At 40.0% G+C, this 19,757-nt stretch overlaps 12 protein-coding genes across 12 annotated transcripts; 3 read left to right on the top strand and 9 right to left on the bottom strand.

The window, feature by feature from the left end:
- Positions 1 to 58: 58 nt before the first annotated feature.
- CUS1 (U2 snRNP complex subunit CUS1) lies at positions 59 to 1,498 on the bottom strand (the record flags this gene model as incomplete). The annotated part of the gene is made up of 1 exon (XM_037289410.1): positions 59 to 1,498. One exon carries the CDS (start codon positions 1,496 to 1,498, stop codon positions 59 to 61), a length of 1,440 nt encoding a protein of 479 aa, XP_037145305.1.
- Positions 1,499 to 1,966: 468 nt separating this feature from the next.
- BIL1 (Bil1p) lies at positions 1,967 to 2,206 on the bottom strand (the record flags this gene model as incomplete). Its single annotated transcript, XM_037289409.1, has 1 exon — positions 1,967 to 2,206. One exon carries the CDS (start codon positions 2,204 to 2,206, stop codon positions 1,967 to 1,969), a length of 240 nt encoding a protein of 79 aa, XP_037145304.1.
- A 139-nt stretch (positions 2,207 to 2,345) lies between these two features.
- Positions 2,346 to 3,080, top strand: RRG7 (Rrg7p; the record flags this gene model as incomplete). The annotated part of the gene is made up of 1 exon (XM_037289408.1): positions 2,346 to 3,080. One exon carries the CDS (start codon positions 2,346 to 2,348, stop codon positions 3,078 to 3,080), a length of 735 nt encoding a protein of 244 aa, XP_037145303.1.
- Positions 3,081 to 3,345: 265 nt separating this feature from the next.
- Positions 3,346 to 4,278, top strand: YHM2 (Yhm2p; the record flags this gene model as incomplete). Its single annotated transcript, XM_037289407.1, has 1 exon — positions 3,346 to 4,278. The coding sequence occupies one exon, from the start codon at positions 3,346 to 3,348 to the stop codon at positions 4,276 to 4,278; it is 933 nt and encodes a 310-aa protein (XP_037145302.1).
- A 277-nt stretch (positions 4,279 to 4,555) lies between these two features.
- SLY41 (Sly41p) lies at positions 4,556 to 5,920 on the bottom strand (the record flags this gene model as incomplete). The annotated part of the gene is made up of 1 exon (XM_037289406.1): positions 4,556 to 5,920. One exon carries the CDS (start codon positions 5,918 to 5,920, stop codon positions 4,556 to 4,558), a length of 1,365 nt encoding a protein of 454 aa, XP_037145301.1.
- Positions 5,921 to 6,392: 472 nt separating this feature from the next.
- On the bottom strand, positions 6,393 to 8,033 carry SNU66 (U4/U6-U5 snRNP complex subunit SNU66; the record flags this gene model as incomplete). The annotated part of the gene is made up of 1 exon (XM_037289405.1): positions 6,393 to 8,033. One exon carries the CDS (start codon positions 8,031 to 8,033, stop codon positions 6,393 to 6,395), a length of 1,641 nt encoding a protein of 546 aa, XP_037145300.1.
- Positions 8,034 to 8,434: 401 nt separating this feature from the next.
- Positions 8,435 to 9,970, bottom strand: NOP58 (RNA-processing protein NOP58; the record flags this gene model as incomplete). The annotated part of the gene is made up of 1 exon (XM_037289404.1): positions 8,435 to 9,970. One exon carries the CDS (start codon positions 9,968 to 9,970, stop codon positions 8,435 to 8,437), a length of 1,536 nt encoding a protein of 511 aa, XP_037145299.1.
- A 411-nt stretch (positions 9,971 to 10,381) lies between these two features.
- DGK1 (diacylglycerol kinase) lies at positions 10,382 to 11,266 on the bottom strand (the record flags this gene model as incomplete). Its single annotated transcript, XM_037289403.1, has 1 exon — positions 10,382 to 11,266. One exon carries the CDS (start codon positions 11,264 to 11,266, stop codon positions 10,382 to 10,384), a length of 885 nt encoding a protein of 294 aa, XP_037145298.1.
- A 351-nt stretch (positions 11,267 to 11,617) lies between these two features.
- On the bottom strand, positions 11,618 to 12,058 carry RPL20B (60S ribosomal protein eL20; the record flags this gene model as incomplete). The annotated part of the gene is made up of 1 exon (XM_037289402.1): positions 11,618 to 12,058. One exon carries the CDS (start codon positions 12,056 to 12,058, stop codon positions 11,618 to 11,620), a length of 441 nt encoding a protein of 146 aa, XP_037145297.1.
- Positions 12,059 to 13,176: 1,118 nt separating this feature from the next.
- Positions 13,177 to 14,208, bottom strand: SPS4 (Sps4p; the record flags this gene model as incomplete). Its single annotated transcript, XM_037289401.1, has 1 exon — positions 13,177 to 14,208. One exon carries the CDS (start codon positions 14,206 to 14,208, stop codon positions 13,177 to 13,179), a length of 1,032 nt encoding a protein of 343 aa, XP_037145296.1.
- Positions 14,209 to 15,569: 1,361 nt separating this feature from the next.
- Positions 15,570 to 16,517, top strand: SFG1 (Sfg1p; the record flags this gene model as incomplete). Its single annotated transcript, XM_037289400.1, has 1 exon — positions 15,570 to 16,517. The coding sequence occupies one exon, from the start codon at positions 15,570 to 15,572 to the stop codon at positions 16,515 to 16,517; it is 948 nt and encodes a 315-aa protein (XP_037145295.1).
- A 191-nt stretch (positions 16,518 to 16,708) lies between these two features.
- HG535_0F00770 (cation diffusion facilitator family transporter) lies at positions 16,709 to 18,055 on the bottom strand (the record flags this gene model as incomplete). Its single annotated transcript, XM_037289399.1, has 1 exon — positions 16,709 to 18,055. The coding sequence occupies one exon, from the start codon at positions 18,053 to 18,055 to the stop codon at positions 16,709 to 16,711; it is 1,347 nt and encodes a 448-aa protein (XP_037145294.1).
- Between the last annotated feature and the right edge of the window lie 1,702 nt (positions 18,056 to 19,757).

Here is a 19,757-nt window from a genome sequence, read left to right as displayed (position 1 = left end):
ATCCATATTTATAACTCTCCAATTGTTTGTAACAAACCAGCATTTACTGCAAGTTTTATTAAAATCTAAATTTATCTATACTTTCCTCATCCTCATTACCATCGGATTTCAATTTATATTCATCTTGCAGGTTTGTATTGGTAGCAAGGTGCTTCCCAGCCGGCAGGACCTCATACATAGACTTAGAACCCGTGTTTGCAGTCATATCATCTGCTTTTCTCTCAGGCAAAACCGTGTACAGCTGCTTGGACTCTCTCTGGCTATTCCTACCAGGTTCAGATGCCGTTTCTGATAATTCATGATTGGTTGGCGTCCTTCTATTAATTTCGATTTTCAGGTTTTCCCCAAGAGGACCTAATTTAGAATCAATTGCAGCGGGCACGATTAATTTTTGTTCTTCCTTTTTTATTGACTTCTTTCCTTTCTGTTCTTGGGCATCGTCTTCTAACGAGATAATAGCACCAAACATTGCTGCCCTCTTTTTGTTGTGCAACCGTTCTAATCGGCCATATGTGTCACCACTTAAATTTTCTATTCCCATATTTAGCCCAGCTATTTTCAAGGTGGGATACCCTGGAGGCATACCCAGGCTCTTCATTTTCATACACCATGGCGGTAGTTGACCCTCTTTCAAATTCATTATCTCTCGTAGTTCAGTACTTAACTTGCCAGGTTCCTTTTCCTTTACGAATTTGCGCCATTCGGATTCTTCATGTAAATTCCTGTTTTCATAGTAAAGATCACCGAATGGCAGCAGTACATCTGGTTTCCACTTAGCTCCCAGTTTGAAAAATACATCACGAAGTTTAGCATAACCGATATCCAAAGTTCCTAGTTTTGGTTGAACTCTAGTCCTTGATACTTGCTTGGAAGATAGCGTCGAGTCATCGTCTTCGCCATCCGGCAGCGTTTTCCTCATCTGCTCAATGTCTGTCTGTCTAATGATCTCAGGGAGCTCAAAAGGCCTTTTTTCCAGTAATGATCTCCCAGAAAGGTACTCTCTTTTCATCTGCCAATGTCCTGGTACTGGTACAACATTTTTGGAAGTTTTTATAGACACTAGAAGATGCGGATACATGGCATCACAATCATACCATTCAACCATCTGTGGATATGAGGTTTCGCACTTCAGCCTTGATAATGATGGCTGATCCTGTTTTCGACCCCTTGTCTTGGACTTCGGTTTCTCAGGGTCTTCTTTTAACAGGTCATGATCATGATCTCTTTCATGCCCTCGAATGCCCTTGGCTACTTCCTCCTTCACTATCAGTTGGCCCCTTCCTTTCCGGGCATCCGGGATCTTAAACTTTTCAATTATGGAACTAAACTGCTTTTCTAGTGCCAGTTCTTTCGCATCCTTTTTTTTGCCATTGTGAGTATCAGCTACATCTTTGGCATTATGAGTCTGCCTTTTTCTATCTAGTAGCTGAGCAATTTCCTGCTTTTGGTCTGGCAGTTTCTTACTAGTCCTTGAGGATCTATGCGATTTCCTGGCCATATGCTATTGATTCCAACCAATTCGGTGCTGATCCGATCTTCTTTTTATTTTATATCGTCTTTACAAGTGGTGAAATAGTGAGATTATCTGTGTGACTGCGATTAGAGATGGAGATGCCTTAAAGAAAAGACTAAAAACAAGAAAAAAGCGAATCTATACTACATACAAATAGTATCTGCTATATAAAACGCCATTAGCATTCCCATCCCTATAACTTTATAAACGAGTATGCTGGAGCGAGACACCTATGCGATTCTACATCACTACATAGCCCAATACAGCAGCGATGCTTCCATTCAGAAGGAATCTATTCGACAAAGGTTGTAATGAGCGTGCCAACACGACTTGATAGTTGCATTGAGAGGGTGAGAAGGGGAGCATAAAGAAAGGTGAGCATAAAAGAAAGGTGAGAGAAAGTGTTTGCTGGAATTGCTATCATATAGTCCCGAGTGCTCCTCTATGCAAAATTTACTGGCCTGGTTCTTTGAGCTTTTGCTCTAGAATGACTACGCTCTTGTCAAATTTTTGATAATTCTCGTCTAACTTCTGCTTCAATTCCTTCAATGTTTGTTCAATAGTATCAGCCAGTTCAAATGCTGTTGTTTTATTGGAAGTCTCCGCTTCCTCTGTTACTGAAAGAATTGACCCTTCCTTCTCGTGTTCGCTAGAGCCGCTACCAGCAGGTAACTGGGACTTATCCGCAGTCATGATCTTGTTGATCTGATTCCTTTATGCGTTTTCCATATATTTCTTTTGCGAGTGGTGAAAAAACTTGTAGCGCCCTCTAATACCTTCAACAAATACCGCTATCTTAGGCAGACAGTATTCGCAGTTTTAAGAGGGGTCAATGCGCCTGTTCAAGCGCCTGTTGTGCAACAACACTATTCGCAAATTCATAAACCAGAATGGAGCTATCAGTCAGTCGAGTGTCTTCCAGGGCACATTGTATGAATACACTGTTATGAGAGAACTACAAACAAAGCTCTCAATGTGTGAACTAGAAAGAGTTGGCGGCGCGAACGACCATGGCATAGATATCAAAGGTTCTTGGCACATTAAGAATATCTATCGTAAGATGAATCCACTCCTAAACCTTGATCAGATAGAAGCGCCTAAGAGATGCCGAGTCAATGGTGCCATTTTCAAGCCTTATAGATCCAAAGCCTTAATGGAAGATCTGAAAGTACTAGTGCAATGTAAAGGTCGCACCCACTCGAAGGTGGGTCCCAGGGAATTCCGTGAGCTCATCGGCACCTTCACTTCGACGGTAACTCCAACGAATAGGAACAAGACCGTTATGCTCATGTGCTCTCCACACATGCTTACCAAGAATGGGCTAAAACTTATTGAAATGCTCCCAATTCCAGTAATATATCTGCGAATCGAACTGCTGCGATCAGCGGAAGGTCTTTACGACCTTATGAATTCGGGCAGATTACTCAATTACTATGAGAACCAATTTGCACAACAATTTCTCCAGGGTTGCGGTATCAATGAATGGCTGAAACTCACAATGTACAGCGCAACTCAACAGCAAGATGTAATAGACGAGAAAGCTACGAAGACTATTTTGAGCAATTAAGCGAATGCTGGTAGCTTTATCTCCCTCAAGTAGCAAAAGAGATTAACGATGACCCGTCGAAAATGAGAGGTGCTTTATTTTTCGTCGCGATTTTGCATCGACTGCAATCTGCATGATGAAATTTATCGAAAATGACAAAAGCTTCAAAATGATACTTTGGTTTCGATTATAGATAAAAGAAAATAGACTTCATCGGCGCCTTTTTTAGTGTGGTTCTTTGACTGATCATCAAATCTTCTCTGTGTGATTCTTGTAGAGTCGGGAAATGAGCGCAAATAAGCAAACCGCGGTGTTGGAGAAGAAGCCAATTTCATTCTCGAACATCCTTTTGGGTGCGGGTTTGAACCTTTCCGAAGTGACCACGCTTGGGCAGCCCCTAGAGGTTGTCAAGACCACAATGGCTGCCCATCGTAATATAAGCTTCTTTCAAGCTATCAAGCACGTTTGGTCACGTGGTGGCATATTCGGATTCTACCAAGGCTTGATACCTTGGGCATGGATCGAGGCCTCTACCAAAGGTGCTGTTCTACTATTTGTTTCAGCTGAATCTGAATATCGTTACAAAGTTATGGGTTTGAACAATTTTACCGCTGGGATCATGGGTGGTGTCACTGGTGGTGTTGCTCAAGCTTATTTGACCATGGGATTCTGTACTTGTATGAAAACAGTTGAAATTACGAAGCAAAAGAGTTCCGCTGGGGGTGTTCCACAATCTTCCTGGAGTGCCTTCAAGGATATTTACAAAAAAGAGGGTATCAGGGGAATTAACAAGGGTGTTAATGCTGTTGCAATTAGACAAATGACCAACTGGGGTTCACGTTTCGGTCTTTCAAGATTGGTGGAAGAAGGTATTAGAAATTTCACTGGAAAAACGAATCCTGATGATAAACTAACAGCATTAGAGAAAATTTTTGCATCAGCTATCGGTGGTGGTTTAAGTGCTTGGAATCAGCCTATTGAAGTTATTAGAGTCGAAATGCAATCCAAGAAGGAAGATCCAAATAGACCAAAGAATTTGACAGTTGGGAAGGCATTTAAGTACATTTACAATTCTAACGGTATCAAAGGCTTGTACCGTGGTGTTGCCCCAAGAATAGGTTTAGGTGTCTGGCAAACAGTTTTCATGGTTGGTTTCGGTGACATGGCGAGAGAATTCGTTGGTAAGTTAACCGGTGAGAAGCCAGCTGCAAAGCACTAATAGACACTGTTTAGGATGTAATTGAGATAGAAAATGTATTGTGTTTTTTAGTTATCAGTACTACTAAAATTTTATTACTATTATATTACTTCTAATACTACACTGCTATCATAACTTTATTTGAGACAAACACAAAACTAACATGTGCTATGTATAGTTCAACCGGAAGGGTATCATAAGGGCTAGGCTTTCTATAATCTTGGGTTCAATGCAAAAAAATGGTTTGTAGGGAAGAGAACAACAAGGGCAAAGAGAAAGAAAAAATCGCCCTCATTCTTTATAGTTGATACCCAGCTTTTCTTGATATCCCCCATTTATCGTATCCGTACAACCCAATGAGCGTCATTGACAATCCCAATAATTGAACAAAGTTGAATCTTGATTCCCAAATCAGCGCAACAGAGATTATAACAATACGTTTCATAATATTGGCAACAGAATAATTCACAGAAGACAACATTCCAATGAGTTGAAATGCCAACATGGCCTGAAGAAAATGTGTCACTCCATGGATTAAAATTAAATAAAAACTGTTTAAAGTCAAATCTTTGAAGACACTTTGATCTTTAAACAATTCACCACTTAAAAACAGTGGCAAAGTTAGTAAAAACCCAGTGCATGAACAGTAGAACAGAATGGTGATTTTATCAATCTGAATTGATGATATTTCCTTTTTCTGCAAGGTTGGAGACGATTCTGAAGATGGTAAAATACCATTTTTGGCCTTGACGGTAAGTATTGACTTAGCAAAAATATTTTGTGAAACAAAGATCAACATCGAAACTGTCGCATGGAATAAACCGGTAACTATTGAAAGACCTGCTTCATTAACTTTAGAGTTTGGTTTTTTGTTACCATGCGTTGACCAACATGTTACCATAACGCCAAGAATTAATGGTATCAATGTCAAGTAAGTCATTGGATTATATTGCTTCCCCTGGAAAAGCCTATAATAACCAACAGTAATGATAGGAGATAACGCTTTCATTGAATGAACTAATGAAACTGGTATCAATGAAGTCGCCTTATATGACGTAATATGACCAACAAATTGAAATATTCCCATGGGAAACGTGGCAATGATAATGACCTTGCTGGGATGGAGAAATTTTCCTGTTACACAGTCTTTGAAGCTACCATTCAAATAGTTTGGCAATATGCCTTCTGGAAAGTTGTTGCAAGCCTTAGAGAGTGTAGTTTTGTTGAACGGCTCAACTTTCAGAAAATTAACTAGTGAAATAAACAGAATGCAAAACGTCGCATTCAATAAAAACTGGATCTCTGTAAGCGCAATCGGGTGCGTAAAATCTCGCAAAATGGCTTTTGAAAGGTTACTAGAAATTGAGGAAATGACGTACCAACCTAAACATACCAAGGTCACTTTCCCATCAACTTCTGGTAAATGTTGCTGTATGCCATGCGGAAACAGACTCACGAATTTTTCTTGCACCTGTTCTATAGCAACTGATGGCTTGTCATCGCCATCCTCAGAAATCACCTCATTGGAAGATAACTGTATCGATTGCTTCTTAGGCTGGAATACCCCCAATGGCGGTTCAGGGAACCTATATAGGGCTGGGTCATATAAATTCTTATGCACAGATGCACGACGTTTTGTAGTAGTGCTTTGAGTGGTAATCATCACTAATAAACTCACAGACAGCTGGTAAATGTCCTGTGAAATCTATCGGCAACTGAAGAAGCGAATGTAAGTGTTTATTAGACGTGTTAGATTATTATAAGGTTCACTTGACTCACAAATCTGGCAGTCCTAAGCTTGTCTCTATCTTACCCCAATAAGATCTAATTTAGAAGATACAGTTAGGTAGATTTATATCCTCTGAGCAAAAGTATAGCTGATTTCTTTTAGCCAGTTTCTCCTTAGGCCTCCTGCAGTCCTTTTGCTTTTTTATTTATTTTTAATTCTATTTTTTTTTCAGCGCATCGCGAAACTGCTGGGTACATTCTTCAAGTAAGCATGGGAAACGGTTTTCCTTGACATTTTACTAAATAGAAAGGCATCCATGTATCTATATATCGGTTACTGAAAAAAAGGAGTATCTTGGGGAGCAACGATATTGAAGAGCCGTTTTAGGAGCATTGATGTATGATACTCACAGCAAATCAAAATCAGTAGCGTGCCGTAGCTGAGCGTGTCTATTCCTCTGTTCAATCTTGAATTGGTTTTGTGCCTGCTTTTTCTTATTACTTTTGGTACCGTGAAATTTCTGAGATAGCTTCTTATATGCTTCCTTAGTGGTGAGCTGATTACCCATTTTGTCTTGGTATACCAGTTTGATTTCTGGATTGTAGTACTGCAGGTTTGGAGCCTTAGATGTGTGTGCTATTCCATTTAGTTCAGCCTTGGAGCGCTCGGCAGAAGGCTCTGTAACCATGGGATAACGGGTCCTGGGTTTCTGTTGCGCCGCTGAGTCCGCTACCTCATAATCCTTTGCTTGTTGCGTTGGATCTTTCTTCGGCAGTACGTTTCTCGTTTGCAGAAACTTCAACGTTGAAGCGAGCCCATCGTGGAAATCAGGTTGTACCACTTCGGCTGTACCATTAGCCTTAACGTTTAATGATGGTGCCTGTTCTGATTCTCCTGTGTCATCGTCTTTACCAGCATTGGTTTTATGTATTTCTTGGTAGTCGTCGTTCATATCAATTATATCGGGCTTTAACGAGTCAAAAAAGGTTTCACCTTCATCTACTATGAGTCCTTTTGTCACTCTGGTAATCTGCGATATGTTTTCTAAACGTCTCCGACGCTCAAGCTTCTCCTTTTCAATTTCCAACGCAATATTTTCGGATGTTTTAACATTATCTGTCAACTGAGCCTTTCTTTTTACATTTCTTGAGAGGCTGAAATCATCAAAATCATCATTTTCAGCATCCTCATCAATTAATGCCACTTTTCGTATCTCAGTAGGTAATTTGATTCTGCGTTTTTTCAAAGAAGCATTGATGTCCTTCCTTTTCCTCTTTTTTATTTTAACAGCTTTGTCGTCATCATCCTCATTGTCGGATATATTTTTATCCTCAAATTTCACTTTAATCCTGCCAGAATGGCTTTCGTCTTCGATATTGTCTTTAACTTCGTTCAAGAGAGAAGATTGTGCTCCAATAAGTAGAACAGAGCCAGAATCCGAATTCTCATTCTCATCTTTAAAATCCAAGCTTGAAACGTGCAATTTCATTTTCTTTCGCCTTCTGTCCCTATTCATTTGTTTCAGCTGAATGTTCTTGGAGTCTACTCTTTCTTGTGCCTCTTTCTCGTTTTCTAGAATGTCATCGTCTTGATCATCGTTATTTATTGTGCTCTCTTTGAGAGTTAAAATTACTTGTTCTTTACTTTGCAGTTTCTCAAAAGTGTATGAGGTCTTCAACATGGGTAAATCATTAACATCCGCTTCTTCGTCTTCTTCCTCGTATTTCATTCGAAGCTTCTTCTCTGGTTTCAAACTTCTCTTACCAAGAGAATCTAGCCAACTTTGATCGCCATCAATTCCGCCTGAAGTTTTATTATTATTCTTAGGGTTTAATCTTCCTAGTTTTTTTCTCAATAAACTCACCTTATCAGCCTCGATAAATTGCGTAGTCTCGAGAGATATCTCAGTATTTGGTAGTTGTTTCGATTCAAACATTCCGTTGTCTGATTCTTCTGATTTTGCTGATTCTACTAGAATAGGCTTCAACCCCAATTGTTTGCGCAATGCATTTGTTTCTTCAAGTGAGATTCCCAAATCATTCGCCATTCTGTTCAACTCTCTCCTTTTGCTCTTAATTTGGTTGGGAAGCTTTCAGATTAGATGTAACTAGAACGATTCTTCTTGTCTGAGTATTTCTTATGTCAAGTCAGATAAGTGAAATGAACGCCGCCGCCTTGACATAAAAATACAAAACCAAGATTTGACCTAAGAGAGTACATTGAGTAAAAAAGACAGCATAGGATGGCGAAAGCTCGTTGTGAAGTCGCACCTATTTGTGTAAGTTCCCATCCAGGATTCTATAGTACATTTTAAAAATCTAAATCCGATTAATAGTGTATATATGAATTTTTGCTTTATATAGACGTGATTTCTAATTTACAGATGTTGAACCAAACTGATGGATGAACAGATTTTATATAAACGCAAATGTGAACAATGAAACCTTCTCATTTCTTGGACTTTTTAGATTTTTTCTCTTTTTTATCCTTCTTTTCTTTCTTGTCCTTCTTAGATTTTTTGGATTCTTTAGTATCTTCTTCTTCTTCGTCTCTCTTTCTCTTCTTTTCTTTCTTGTCCTTCTTTTCCTTCTTCTTTTCCTTCTTCTCTTCTTTCTTCTCATCTATTTTTTCTTCAGCTTCGTCCTCACTGTCATCATCGGAATCAGACTCTGCCACTTGTGCTGCAGTATCAGCATCAGCATTATAAGCTCTGGCTTCAGTGATTTCCACCTTCTTTGCTTCACGAACAACCTTTGGAGTGGTTCTAAAATCTCTACCTTCCAATTGTGATAATCTGTTTTCAACTTTGGCTCTTGATTCCAAACCGATTTCACCAGAGTCATCTCTGTCTTCAGACAATGCATCATAACGTAAAGAGACAGCAGCTTTTGCAGCAAGCACTCTAGCTATCTTACCCTTATTCTTACCAGTAGCTTGTCCAACTAATGAAGCGTGGTAAAGTAACCCATATTTTGGGGTATCATGTTTTGTCTTTAGAGCTCTAAACAGTGCCTTCTCAGCACCCAAAATTTGAATGGTTGAAGCTGGTGACTTAGCTAAAGAGATTAGGGAACCTGAATGAGCAATTAACCTTGCACCTACCAGTTCACCGACTAGTTGAGTCAAATTTGGCGCAATAGCCTTCATTCTAGCTGATAGATAGTTTGATAATTGCTCTCTGTAAGCTGCAAAATCAACAATCTGGTCAGCTAGACACTTGATATTATCTAGATCGACCTGTGTGATTTCTGTACCCATGGAAACTTCTGCCGCAGATTTCACACGTTCTTCAATTTCTTCGGGTAAGATAGAGCTCATATCGGTTTCAGCAGCTTTGGATCTGATACCCATAGTCAAGATTATCCTAGCGTATGCTACTGAATCCGTGACGATCTTGGCCAATTCAGGGAAATGCCATCCGTACCATTCCTTGCATCTCATAGCATATGTATTCAATTCTTTGTCTAGATCATCTAGTAAAGCAATAGCTTGAATAATCATAACATCGACCTTATCAGCAGAGAACTTTAGTTTGTGACGACCAATAGAGTGCGCTAAACCTAAAGACATTTTGCTCAAATCATTGTCGGTTAATCCTGGTAACAATTCTGGCAAATACTCCTTGACAGCTCTGTAGATATCTAAAGTAACCGCATCAGAAATAACATTGAAGTTTAAACCAAGTTTGTTAATAGAATTAGCCAGTTTGGTTTCACTAACAATCAATGTGGATTTCTTATCTTTCTTAATCTCCTCCAACATAGTCTGCAATTGTGGAGAAACCTTACCCTCAATGATTGAGGAAGCTTCTTCTAAAGCATTCGCAGCAGAGTTGAACTTAGAGAATGCTGCAATCTTGAACTCTTTCAGGACTTTATCAGATGTGTCCAAATCCTGAATCAATTTGGTTGATTTGTAAATCTTCTTGTCAGAAGCTTTCAAAAGAGCATAACCAGCAGAGGTTTCGGTAAGAACGTAAGCCATTATGGACAAAAACCTTCAAAAGACGTATAGACTTCAAATATCTCAGGTACCTCCCTTGTAAATATATCTATCCAAGGTTTTTACTTCGCTAATTAAGTGATGCCATTCCAACATAATTAATATTAAAATTTTTCGATGAGCTTGAAAATTTTCTGAAATCTGAAAAAAACACCATATCACAAATCACGGAGAAAACAAAAAAACAAAATGATAGCATGTGATTAGATGTCAGCAATTATGATACATGAATAGATGTGTATCGTGTGTACGTGTAACTCACATTCCTCACTTGACCAGATTGCTTATGTTGCATTGTCTTCAGCCTACAAAAAATAATATACACTCTATACTAAATTAAAATGTTGCATTGATGGAGAGGCACAATGAAGGCGATCTCAACGGTGGTGGAAATTATTTCCTGGAGATCCTAATAACTAGATCAAGGAAAATGGATGATAATACAGGAATCGTAAAATTATCATCCCAATTGAACAGATCAATGCCCTCACTCAGAGCGGCTACCAAGCCGCCTAACCAGGATAGTTTTGCTAAACTCAATTTACTGGTCTCTGGGGACCATTTTATTTCACCAGGTTTATTGAATTGAGCATAATGCGGGACGAAATAGCCATAGAACATGTAACACGTTGCTAACCCAACTGCAAATGCTGCCAGTGATCCAGCAAGCGACTTGTTTCTTGCAATTTTCGGCGTCAAATAACCATATTTTCTACCCACAGTAGAAGCTGCAGTGTCAGACCAACTCAATAGGAATAATGAGATCAAGGCTACATCCTTCGAAAAGAATTCAAACGAAAAGATAAGTCCCAAAATATACCATAAAACTCCGTTATATGTATGGATTTCGTTTCGTCTCATCAAAGCACCAACTGTACGACAGTACGCTTTGTTGAAGAGCTGCCAATTCAACCTGATAATATCCAATGTAAGCAAAATGACGAAGGCATACATCAGGGGGGGCAAAACATTCTTGTAATTTACATCCTTAGTATAGAGGTAAAGCGTAATGAAACCGATAGAGGAGTGGAATACTTTACGAGGTATTTCATGTTTGGTTATGAAATCACCAAACCACTCATGCGATTTTAAATGAATTTCAGTAAGTGGTATATGTTGCTTGACCCAGGTCTCAATGTCTTCCTTCGTTTGGTCTTTATCATTCTTTTGATCTTGTGATTGGTTCTTCTCCTTTCTTGATCTTAGCCCCGTGACATCATCATTGCCATTCAAATACCCTGAATCATTGCTGGTCGGTATAGTGTTATCCTCTGACATACCAACACTGCTAGATATCCAATTTCTGAAATATGGACGCTCCCAGATCTGTAAATCTGTCGATGATGCTTTATATATCGTGTAATCTGTTTATTCTATCGGAAACATCGATTGTTGATGACATCTCTTTTCCCATAGTGCAGATAGTTACCCGCACACTATATAAAAAAGAACAGCTAGCACATTCGATATGCTCTGCCTACAAATCATCAGCTAGCTTATATTGATACAACTGACGTGGTACTGCAGCTCTAATATATTATCGTTTTAGCTTGGTTTGTTAAAATCTACAAAACGGATTATACAAAATACTTATCAAGGGATAAAAGAATAAAGTTCTCTTTAAGCCGCTTAATAAAAGGTAGTTGGTCTCTTGTAAGAGAAGACCTTGGTAGAATTTTGAACTCTGTGAGGTAATGGGAATTTCAAATCCTTGCTCAAGAATTGCTTGATGTATTGTCTCTTGACATCAGCAGTCTTTTCAATTTCAGCCACCTTCAAAATGTGAATTGATCTAAATCTAGCTCTGTGTCTAGCAGCCATGTCTTGGTACAAAGTTTGGACAGCAGCGACTCTGCTAACATCTCTGATTTCCTTGTACATGTTGTGAGTACCAGATCTGGAGTCGTATCTAACCCAAACACTGAAGTTCTTAACGGTGGTTGGGTGGGCTTCATGAATTTGGTTGACAGAAACAACTTCACCGGAAGCTCTCTTGACCTTGTGCAATTTTTGCAAAAAGTACCAGAAACGAGACTTGGCAACAACCTCGTTTGGTGCAAAAATTCTCATTCTGAACAACTTTGGTTCTGGAACGGATTCAGTTGGCAAACGACGGCCAATAACTTGGTATTCTTTCAAGTGAGCCACTAATAAAAGTAATGATAAATAAGCTTGTTAGTAAATTGCTATTCTCTGAATATGTCATGTTCCAAAACAAATTGGGCAATCGCAGTCTCTGGTTCCTCTCTATTCAACACTACATTGGCATCACTCTGTGTGAAGCCATGTGAGCTCATGGCATATAGAATCCCACTAGTCAACCTCTGTAGAACTTATGGCGGTCCTTTTCAATTATATTGACGTATTCAATGGGAGCTCGGGCGAAGGTTGTGTCGCGAACTGGATCATGTCTGTTTAACCCACGTCTGGAACATTGCAGTATGTTTATTACTCACTTTTTTCTGTACTGTGCTTCCTTATCAACAAAATGAAGGCCAAAATCAAATAAAGTCAATAAGTACTTCCACTATTAGCTTAGTTTTTCAGAGATTTTTGTTGAAATTGTCAATCATTGTCATCCTACCCGGTGCCAGGCGGGCAGAAACTATCCCAACTTCCTTTCCATGCCGCCAGGACGCATACTCGAAGCTACTCCTGCAGTCCAAACACCCTCTCCCTGCCTGGTCACCGCGATCGTCCTACTAGCTGAGAGCTGTGATCCTGCCTGGGTCTCCGAGACGGCCCAAAACGCACACTGTAACTCACGTCGGTTCATCAGTCCCGTCACAGCCTAGACAGATGCTCTCTGGACATCTCTGCTTAGCCGCGGCAAGCAGCAAGTCGCCGATTGTTTCGCGCAGACGCAGAGATCAGGATGCCGCGAGAAAAGTCATGGTCTGGAAATGTACGGATTCATCTGTACTAAAGGTGTACGGATGTGTACTTGACAAGAACAGTCACTCGAAAATATATTCTCTAATCAATGCAACCAGTCCGACTGATATGTAAAGGAAGCAAGAATATAGCAAAAGTAAAGTAAAAGTAAGTTACCACGCTACCAAATTAACTCTTTTTTTATTGAATATTATAAAACTATACATCTACCTGTGAAGTTTGATTAACTTTTTTTTTGGGATTTTTTAGGATTTTCTTTAGTTTGAGTTTTCTTTCTTTGGATTTGACATTAATTATGCTACCTGAGCTTGAATTTCATTTTCGACCTGTTCAACATTTTCTTGTATCGTATTTTTTGACCTTTTGAGCATTTTTGTTGGTGATTTGCCTTTAACGTATCTGATCATTTCTCTTTCTAATTGTTTAACAGCATCCTTTGATGCGGTCCAAGAGTACTTCAGTGTCATTTGGGGCTGCTTGTCCAAACTTTTGTTAAAAACATCATTTACGTGTTTGGCATAGTTACAGGGCAACATTGTTATGGTCAAAACGTTTTGCTCAACTATTGGTGCCGTTCTACTAACGAAATTGATGAATAGCGCTAAACTCCTGTTCAATTCACTTGAGTAGCCTTCTTTTGGAACATCTTTGCCATTTGGGAAATATTTGATAGTTAACTTCTCAAAAACATTATTGACGGGCGCCGTAACAGGATCAAAAGTACTTCTCACTAATGGTTTGCCTTTTGTGTCGTAAAATTTCTCATTGTAATATTTTCTAAATTTCAGAACTTGACTATGAGCCGGATTATAAACATTCTTTTCAACAATGGCAAAAGTTTGATCCGTTGCAATTTTACCATATTTGGCAGTAAAGTGATATGGAATCATTGCTTCTTCACCTAATCTTTGATACGTTTTAGTTTTCAAAGATGGAATAATCTTTTCCGTCAAATTTAAACCCAAGTTAGCGACACTGTCAACGGCATTGGTGACAGGTAGTGCCAATTGCAGTGGCTTGGATTCTAAAACTTGTTTGACCATTGGTTTAGTATTGCTGAGAACAACTCTGGCTACCGGAATTTGGTGAAGGAAAGAGCGGGTTTGTTGCACCAAGGGGTAAGATCTAAAATGATCGATAGTCTTGGAGGGGATTGTGGCTTTCTTACCGTTAACAACTTCGTGAACCTCATTTGCAATCCCGTGCACCTGATCTTGAACCAAGTCAGGTAGACCATCTGCGTGAAAGTTAGATGGTCCCTCAGACGATAACAACACAGGTAGATTTTTGGATGATCCGGAATGCTTTCTGTGGAAGACAGACATTTTTGTTTTTTCTTTAATCTTTACTGTAAAAGCTAAAATTGATATGCCTTTCAACTTATGCTGTAGCTAGATTTTATAAAACCAAAAATTGAGAAATTAAAAGGAAAAGGAGCTTACAGAAAGAAGCAGCAACTCAAGAGCAGATAATACATGTTCTTTCCTGCTTTATATATGATGATATTATTGTTTTTTATCAATTTTGTGGCAACATGTCTGACACTTGCTCAGTCCCCAGGGTAACCTTTCCATGAATGAATAACATATGATTCAATAACGTCATTTGAAGCATCACAACGCAAGTACAAAAATAAGCTTAAGAGAGATGAGTGGTATTGACAAAGAATGACCATTAACCTAAATGGGTGTTTGGTGCTTGGACAACCGGGTTAAATCCATCAGTAATCAGTAAACGCATTCGGCCATGATAACGCTTTCGGACATATTTTTTTTTGGAAAACAGTAAATATTGATCTTTCCGAAAACGGTAAACAGTAAACAGTAAACAGCAGGCATATATTTGTATAGTGATGGGCTAAGTGGCCATGAGCTCTGAACAATCACCGCAAGTCTTGATACGGAATTCTAGACTTTATTCTAGCCTACCCTGTTGAGCGGTACTTACGTTAAAGCATAGATGGAATGCGATTGAGAAAAAAGAGCACTGTTCAGTAACTAATATTATCAAGATCTAATTAGCATCAAATACCCTAATTTTTTTTGCATTTTTTTAGATAGTCCGCTGACTCTTCTATTAGCAACTCACATAATAGTTTTCAATTAATAAATTGTATGACGACTTCGGAGTAACAAGTTTTGATACGTTTGCATTACAAGTATTGCATTGACAAAAGATGCCTATGAGTGCCTACTTCAACCTGTAAAGACTTAGACCTGTAAAGATCTAAATCCGTAAAATTTCAACATGATCTTTCCCCAGCATTGATGTACGGCACAAATTGGAGCACATTCTACCGTCGTAACAGCTCATATGCCTTATTAGGAATGTTTAATCTGTTGTCGTAGATCTATTTCCTCGAACTGCTAAAAAAAAAGAAAAAAACGCAGAAAAAACCACGTAGCATTCTGGAAATTATTCCTCCAGAATTTCAGGCGAGCCCATTGTGCATCAAGAAAATCAGTTTCATCACAGGAATTATAAACACAACCTAAGGTCGTTTGTTGTACTTTTGACGATATCTCTGTTCTCAACCCGTATAATTAATTTAATGTGGCGGGATACTAAAATAGTCAAAAGCATTGTAAATATTCGTTTGGTATAAAACCTGACTCAAGTTTTCAAGTATCAGGGGCAATTGGATCACTAGACTCCCCTTAAAATCCACATCATTTGAGCATCAATTATGTATACGACACCATCCAATATGTCAACTCCACCAAGGCTCAGGCCTCTCTCAATTCCGACAACTCCGACAAAAAAGGTAAAAGCGACCAGTTTAAAGGGTAAGCAAGCCGAATTCACACCATCGAAGGCTCCTAGAAAATTTCATTTCATGAGAAAGGAGGAACCGTTTCGAGGAATCGGGATATCTGAATTATTGCCAAGTCTAGCTAACATTATCCTAAATCAGTCCATAAAAAATGAAAAGGCTCCAGAGCTGGATGAGATAGAATCCCCTTACGCATTTGAAAGTGACAATACATTGAGTTCAGATATTGCTTCGTTTAACTTATCAAGTGATTCTTCGTCAATTCCTTCTTCATCTCCAGAATTTGAAGAATTCTCGTTTGCTGAACCATGGGTTGCGCCATCGATGTCAAAAATAAATGACATGGCACTGAATTTGAGTCGAATATATCACTCCTCATTCCTACCTTCTATTGAAAATTCAGGATCTAAAACTGCTGTACCTTACTTGAAACATAGACCATGCCATCGTATTAAGAAACCTGGTAGACCTATATTAAGATTGCACTCAGGTTCGCTCAATCTTTTAGTGAGTTCTTCGAGTGGTTCTTTAGAAGATGCCACAATTTTTGCTACTGAAATTAATGCTTCATTAGCAAGTCCAGAAGGTGAAAAGATACCTTGTATAAAAAATTCATTCGAAAAGGTTACGATTCCGGTCAATAGCTCAGTTAAGGAGCGACAGAAAAAGAATAGGAAAAAATTATTGGGAGAATGCTACGAATCAGAGTCAGAGTCAGAATGTACAAATCAATCTGATACTTCTGATGCGGCCTTCATAAAGGGATTTGAAATAAAATTAGATGAGGATAGGGAGAAAGATTTTGAAAAAAGGGTTAATGAAATCAAAAGTGTTCAATGGGCTAAAAGTTTGATGTTATAACGTTGTAAAATATGTTTGTATTTTTGAGTTGTTTTGTTGTAATTTTTTATAAAAGTTAAATAGTAAATTGTAAAGTGTAGTATATAATAAAAAAATGTAACTTGTAAAAATAGAAAGAAGGAATGAATAATGATAGAATTAAAGCTGTTAAGTTTTCTTTTTATAAAAATGACAAACGTATATGATGAGGACTATTTTGGCAAGCAATCATCGGCATTACAGTTTGCTGCTTGATCAACTAAACAATTGCCATCAGATATGGTTGAACCGTAACCAGGTGTTGGTGTCGATCCTTCTTGCTCAGTCAAATCATCTGGGGATTCATTGTGTATTGGCCCCGAACCAGCTAGCAAAGAAAATCTCTTAGAAGTATCTAAACTGACATCCTTTGATGCAAACTCTGGTTGAACAGTTGCAGAATGAATACCATGATTGTGTAAGATATTTCTAATTCCCTTGGCAACAGTTGTGAATTGACTTGGCAAACAATCGATTTTCACATGAAGCGATGCAATGTAAAAAGATTCAGTCAAGTTCCAGATATGGAAATCGTGAACGGATTTAACACCAGAAACTGCCAAGATTTCTTTTTGAACCTTTTCCGCTGATATCGTTGATGGCGTAGCCTGTAATAATATTCTTGAACATTGACGGGATAGAGGTAATGCCGACGAGAAGATAATGACAGTAATAATCAAGGATACTAAAGGATCAGAGTAAAATCTCCACGAGTAATTCGTTTTCCATATGAAGAGAGCAGCAATGATAACACCAACATTACCCAAGGCATCACCTAGCACATGTAAAAAGACACCATGCATATTGAGTGATTTTGGCCCTTTCTTGGCCTTTTTATCGTCCGTAGATGTTTCTTCCGTCGCATGGGTGTGATCATTCTTCTTCAATAGACCGGTATGTTCATTAGACATTCTTTCAACAACACTTTGTGGCCACACATCTCTGATATTATCATTAGAATGGTCGATGGAGATATCGCTTTCATTTTGTTCCAGTTCGGAGGAGGTGTAGACGTTGTGAGTGTGGGAATGGTGTTCAGCGGCCTCTTCGTCAGCGTGTGCAGTGCTCCCACCACCGTGACTGTGACCATGGCCATGGCCATGGGAACTGCCGTGGTCGTGGAACAAAAATAGGCCGACAAAATTCGAGACTAGACCTGCGAACCCAACGATAAGAACCAGCTTGGGATTCTCGATAACAGGTGGGCTAATTAATCTCTGGATGGCCTCGATCAAAATTGTGAAACATAGAGCGATCAAAAAGACTGCGTTAATCAAAGCACCGAGAATTTCCGCTCTTTTCCAGCCGTACGTGTACGTAGCGTCAGGACTGCGGATCTTGGCTACGTTGACAGCCCACAGCGCAACCAACAGAGAGATGATATCATTCAGCATGTGGAACGAGTCTGCAATCAACGCCAACGAGTGAGACATGTACCCGATGGTAATCTCCAAAACGAAAAAAACCGTATCTAGGAGCAGGAGAGAGCATATTCTGATCTCTTTGCCGGTTAACTTCATGTTTGACGGTGTATACTGTTGCAGGTAGTCGTCCTAGAAGTAAGCAAGCTCTTTACACAGATCAGGAGTTTGAAGACAGGAGTTTGAAGACCGTATTCCACAAAGATGCTTTTCATCTTCTGAGATGATGAGATTTTCTTATTTTTTTTTCTCGTGAGAAACGGCTGCCAAGAAAAGCAAGGGCTCATTCTCACTTGACTTGATACTCCCTGTGGCATAAGAAGATCACTATCATCTCCAACGACACCAAACCGCAGCCTTCTAACGACGAACCTGCTGCTGTGCGCTACGACGATGCCCGTCTGTACGCCCGAGCGCACTGGTCTTGGTACTGGTGCAAGTTTAGCAGCCACCGCTGGAGCCAATGGCACCCGGTTCCTCGATGTCCCCCACAAGACCACTGAAACTGCACGATTGCAAACGGGTGGAGTACTGAACATGGGGTGCACATTACTTCAGTTGGGGTGGTTCGATTGGGGCCAGAGAGACCTCAATTGAGGTCCATCGTATAGACAAGTGTAGCAGAGTTGCTCTCGCAACTGAAACGAAACACGGGAGCCAGCTGTGGAGAGCGACACGGTTCTACGATTTTACACACTGTTTCAAAGTTGCTCACGAAGATATAAATGATCACATCAAGACATCAAGACATCAAGACATCAAGACATCAGGTACTAAGAACTAATAAGGTACCTAGGTTCCAAGGTGCCAAGTATCGGAGTGGCCAGCACCGCTATTTAGCCACCGATGCCGACTCGACAGCTCTTTGACTTCCCACAGTCGATGGTGTTCAGAAACAGCCTGCGCCGTCGTATGACGGCAGCTGCCAAGGCCAGGCCCCTGGCAGTTCTAGACCTTCTCGGGGGGCTTGGCCACCTGGAGCCACTGGAGTAGCCTGGAGCGGCTCTGTGCATTGCATGTCGTGGCGTACGAATTAGCTGCACGGTGCGGTGTACCGGTGCAGGGACACCTCACAACTTCCGCTGGAATTTCGACTTTCCGTCTGCGGTATACGGCTTCTGCACACCGAGGTGAACGTATGAAGTGCTTGCACCGCCACAGTCGAGGCTGCTCCACCTCTATGCCCCTTTTCAGGTGCAGACGCAAGCTTTGTCGCTGACTAGGTTCTCGACCACCGGGAATGTGGAAAAAAGATTTTCTCCGCAAAAGGCAATGAGATCCCATCTCACCTCCCAATTAGGATAACTAAGTGGGGCCTGCGCATAAAGTTTCAGCCGCAAAAGTAACGACGAGGGCCGGGCCCAGATTGATCTGCTTGCGCTCCATCGAGTAACCACAATACACATTCTGGATGGCCATCGGCTCGTAGGGGCGTTTCTCAGAGGCAGTTTCTTTTTCTATTTGAGGCACAGCTGCTCGTCGCTCGAGAGCGCCCACTTCGCCGGATCCAGTAGAGCGCTGTTCTGATACAGAAAAATAAAGTAGGAATCTGGCGCAGGACAAAAGAAAAAATGTACTCGCAAGAAGAAAGGAACTGCACATTGTTGTGGGATTTGCTTTTTTTGGGCTCCGACAGGTATCGGATAATAATGATGGTACTGGCACACCGGGGAAAAGCAACTGACGACGACGACGACGTCGTCGTCGTCTGTCGTCTCAGATGAAAAAGTATAAAGGAGCGTGCATGCGTGCCAGTGTGGAGGAGTGTCTGAGCTCAATGGACAGCATTGAAAACCTCAAG

Source organism: Zygotorulaspora mrakii, chromosome 6, assembly GCF_013402915.1.
Source record: "Zygotorulaspora mrakii chromosome 6, complete sequence".
NCBI classification, from domain to species: domain Eukaryota; kingdom Fungi; phylum Ascomycota; class Saccharomycetes; order Saccharomycetales; family Saccharomycetaceae; genus Zygotorulaspora; species Zygotorulaspora mrakii.
Note: the sequence above shows the minus strand (reverse complement) of the source record. Positions and strands in the feature narration are given on the sequence as shown.